The sequence below is a fragment of the Ceratina calcarata genome, unplaced genomic scaffold (genome assembly GCF_001652005.2).
Source record: "Ceratina calcarata isolate Rehan_Ccalc_2016 unplaced genomic scaffold, ASM165200v1 scaffold730, whole genome shotgun sequence".
In the NCBI taxonomy this organism is placed as follows: domain Eukaryota; kingdom Metazoa; phylum Arthropoda; class Insecta; order Hymenoptera; family Apidae; genus Ceratina; species Ceratina calcarata.
This window is the reverse complement of record NW_017178578.1, coordinates 13,122-17,439: the sequence shown is the minus strand read 5'-3', so window position 1 is coordinate 17,439 and position 4,318 is coordinate 13,122. Positions and strand designations below refer to the sequence as shown.

General features: G+C 40.5%; 1 protein-coding gene across 1 annotated transcript; it reads left to right on the top strand.

The window, feature by feature from the left end:
* Positions 1 to 135: 135 nt before the first annotated feature.
* LOC108630400 (uncharacterized) lies at positions 136 to 3,520 on the top strand (the record flags this gene model as incomplete). The annotated part of the gene is made up of 4 exons (XM_018033704.2): positions 136 to 573; positions 811 to 1,132; positions 1,405 to 1,704; positions 2,248 to 3,520. Coding segments are annotated over 4 exons (1,589 nt in total), but the record flags the coding sequence as incomplete, so codon positions are not given.
* Between the last annotated feature and the right edge of the window lie 798 nt (positions 3,521 to 4,318).

Here is a 4,318-nt window from a genome sequence, read left to right as displayed (position 1 = left end):
AGATAGGAAATGCTAATAATTCAAACACTGACGATGTCAGTAATTTTCAATTAAAATGTAAAAAATCATAAAATCATAAAAAATGATTGAAATACTTTTTTTTACTATTCTCTTTCGCAATGTCGAGGCTATAAGAAAGGTCGAAGAAAAATAACGAATTAATTATAGAGGGGACGAATCGAGTGAAGCGACAGGAAGATAAAGACAAGAAGGAAGAAAGCTTTGAGAGCGAGATTTGCAAGGACAAGGATGCCGGTGAATGGTTCAGGCTGGTTGCGGGCGAAGGCGACAACTGCAGGGACGTGATACAGTGCACCAGTTCCGGCCTCCAGGCGATCAGGTGTCCCGCCGGGCTTTACTTCGACATCGACAAGCAGACCTGCGACTGGAAGGACTCTGTTAACAACTGTAAATTGAAAAATAAGGAACGCAAGGCGAAACCCTTGCTCTATACCGAGGAACCGCTTTGTCAGGATGGTTTCCTGGCTTGTGGTGACGGTTCTTGCATTGAAAGAGGTCTATTCTGTAACGGGGAGAAGGACTGTACCGATGGATCAGACGAGAACATTTGTGGTAAGCAAATAATAGAATTTTCATTTATTATGTTCAAAATTTATATCGAATCAAGTTCATTAATTTATTAAAAAATAAGGGGAACGTAATGTTTAAAAATGTATTAAGATATTCAGTTGACTGACCATTAGATAATGTTAAAATATTGAAGTCGTTAATTGAAAATCAACAAAAATGGTTGGCTGCTTGTTTAACATAATTTGTAAGTAAAGGGTGGGTCCGTATAAAAAATTACAGACATGGACAACGACCCCAATAGGGCGCCACCCTGCGACCCTGTGGTCTGCGTTCTCCCTGACTGTTTCTGCTCCGAAGACGGTACCACAATTCCTGGTGACCTACCATCGAAAGACGTGCCTCAGATGATCACGATCACGTTCGACGATGCGATCAATAATAATAATATCGGTCTTTACAAAGAAATTTTCAACGGGAAACGCAAGAACCCGAATGGTTGCGAGATCAAGGCCACCTTCTTCGTATCACACAAGTATACTAATTACTCGGCCATGCAAGAAATGCATAGGAAAGGACACGAGATCGCCGTTCACTCCATCTCGTAAGCAATCTTAATTACCGTCAAACAAATATTTTATAATAAAAAAATATAATCAATCATTATCAGAAATCGTATGCATTGAAAAATATAGAAAGTCTATATATAACTTTTAAAAAATGAGATCATCACAGAAATTTTATTTTATATGAAGAGCTACTCATTTCTTATTTTTTATTTGATTTTTTAATCTCGGCATGGAAAATCTTATTTCATGTAATACGTTTGTCTCGACATCTGAAGTTAGTTTGTTGGATGAATGATTGTGTTTCAAGACACAATGACGACGAACGATTCTGGTCGGACGCGACGGTGGACGACTGGGCGAAGGAGATGGCCGGCATGAGAATAATTGCGGAGAAATACGCGAACTTGACGGACAACAGCGTGGTTGGCGTGAGGGCACCTTATCTGAGGGTCGGTGGCAACAATCAGTTTACGATGATGGAGGAACAAGCTTTCCTCTACGATTCCACAATCACCGCGGCCCTGAACAACCCACCGCTTTGGCCTTACACCATGTACTTTAGAATGCCACACCGATGCCACGGAAACCTTCAACACTGTCCTACAAGGTAACTTAATTAAATCTGAAAATTGCTCGGTACAAAAATTGTGCAGGAAATACTCTGTACTCTTGATTATATGACGTCGCGTTTATTATTGACTCGTATCATTTATTCAATAGGACTACTATTTTTCTGCCATTCAACATAGTTTTCCAATACAGTTTTTAATCAGTTATTTAATATAGATCTTTATACATATTTGGGATGATTTTAAATAATTTCATCTGAATAGAAAAAAATAGATTTATATAGCTTAATGGACTGAATTATTGAGTTGTATCACTCGTTTCGTAGTAACACTGTATCTATTTAAATGTGATCAATGGAATATTCAATCAATTAAATTGATCATAGTATCAATTATTTTAAAGCCATCTGCCTTAACTAAAATTGTATAAATAGAAATATCTCATATTGTTTAATGAATTGAATTCAGGAGATCTTCTGTTAATTATTTAATACGATATTTTGAATCAAGCAGCTGTATCATTAAACCCAGCAGCTCGATTCAAACCTATCAACCACGGAACTCTTATTTCCTCTGCCCAGATCTCACGCCGTTTGGGAAATGGTGATGAACGAGTTGGACCGTCGTGAGGATCCCCAGAACGACGAATACCTTCCTGGTTGCGCAATGGTGGACTCGTGCAGCAACATTTTAACCGGCGACCAGTTCTACAACTTCCTGAACCACAATTTCGACAGACATTACGAGCAAAACCGCGCCCCGCTGGGTCTCTATTTCCACGCGGCCTGGTTGAAGAACAATCCCGAGTTCCTGGATGCTTTCCTCTACTGGATCGACGAGATCCTGGCCAACCACAATGACGTCTACTTCGTGACGATGACCCAAGTAATTCAATGGATCCAGAACCCGCGGACCGTCACGGAATCGAAGAACTTCGAGCCGTGGAAGGAGAAGTGCATCGTGGATGGGCCGCCGGCTTGTTGGGTACCGCACTCGTGCAAGCTGACCTCGAAAGAAGTGCCGGGGGAGACCATCAACCTTCAGACCTGCGTACGTTGCCCCAACAATTACCCGTGGGTGAACGATCCGACCGGTGATGGATTCTTCTAAATCCGTTCCTTAATCTCTAAGTCAAACCCTTTGATTCATCCTCTTGCCTGTCGTTTCTGGCCGTTCACTCATTCATTTCTTGTCCCATTGGTCGATCACGAGTTTCAGGTGGACGCGACGTTTTCCAATGAACGATCGGGACCATTTTTCTTTGATTCATCGTAATTAGTTACATCGATGTGGACGAAATTGTCTCGGAACAGACTTGTCTGTATTAAATATCGCATTCGAATTCGATGCACAGGGTAAATCGGAGGAAGTAGTGATGGGTCCATAGAAAAATGGTCTCGATTGGTTTTTTAACGAGACGCGAGTCCGATGGTCGCGTCCGCCAATGATCTGTGATAAATTTCGAAACGGCTCGAGATTCAGCGACCAGGACGGCAAAACGACGTTCAGACAGATTATTATTATTATTACATCTAATTTCTGAAATCCTTGGCCCCGGAGAGAAACGACGGGAACGAAAACGCTGAAAGGAAACGAGATCCGAGTATCGTGTGTAATATAAACGCGTGACAGAATCCGCCCTTGGGATTTTTAGTTGGAACGGCGACCTGGTGTCCCGCTTGTCGCCCTTGAACCGAGGGCGGTCACCCTTACTTTTCTAAGGGTCAGCCAAACTTCCCATATATATATAAGTTTATATATATAGAAATATAAAATGTTGCGTATGTATATTTTTAAAGCTAAGTGATATCAGTTTAATAAAAAGAATACCTTTGACAAAAGACAAACGAATTACAATATTTCATTATTTTTTGTTCCCACTTCCTTCTAAATCGATACACGAAAAAGTTCGAACGTAAATAATGTAATGAAACTGACCGTGAGGAAGCCGAGTATAAAAATATCTTCGCTCGGTAAAAATTCGCGAAAGTCTTTTTGCTAATTAACGTTTCGCGGGTCACCTCGTCCGCCTCGAGGCGAAAATTGTTCGGTGAAATCGAGGCTGGCTCGAGGGTGGTTAAGATCAAGGCCAGTCTGTCAATGGCAGAACGTTGAATCGCGATTCGCCTCGGTTTTCGTCATCGGAAATTGGAACAGGCTCGCGTAGTCAGTGGTAGCCTGCAGTCTTTTAAACACGACTGCATTCTACAGGCTCGTGGCGAGAAAGCATTTCGAGGTTTTCATCAATTCTCGTTTCGCCGCGAGAACCGTATAATTTTGGAACGTTAAAATTTGTTGAATTCTTCGAGGATGAACGGTACGAAAGGAATTGCTCTTTTTCTCAGGATAAAAAGCGTCAGTACTGACAGTGAGATATTGCCCTTCCTGTATTAATACCAGTGAAATATTGCTCGAATGGAAATTGATAGTGGAGTGAAATACATATACATATATATACATATATATATGTGAAAAATGAAGGAAATGAAAAATGTATATATTATTCTGTTTAAACGAATTTTAAAATAAATTCAGTATGTATATTCATGCATTCCTAATCAGAGACACAAACTGACCAATCAAACCAATGCATAAAAGAGGGAAAACAATTTTCAAATCGAGCTACAAATTGCAAGAATTAAAAAGCAAATA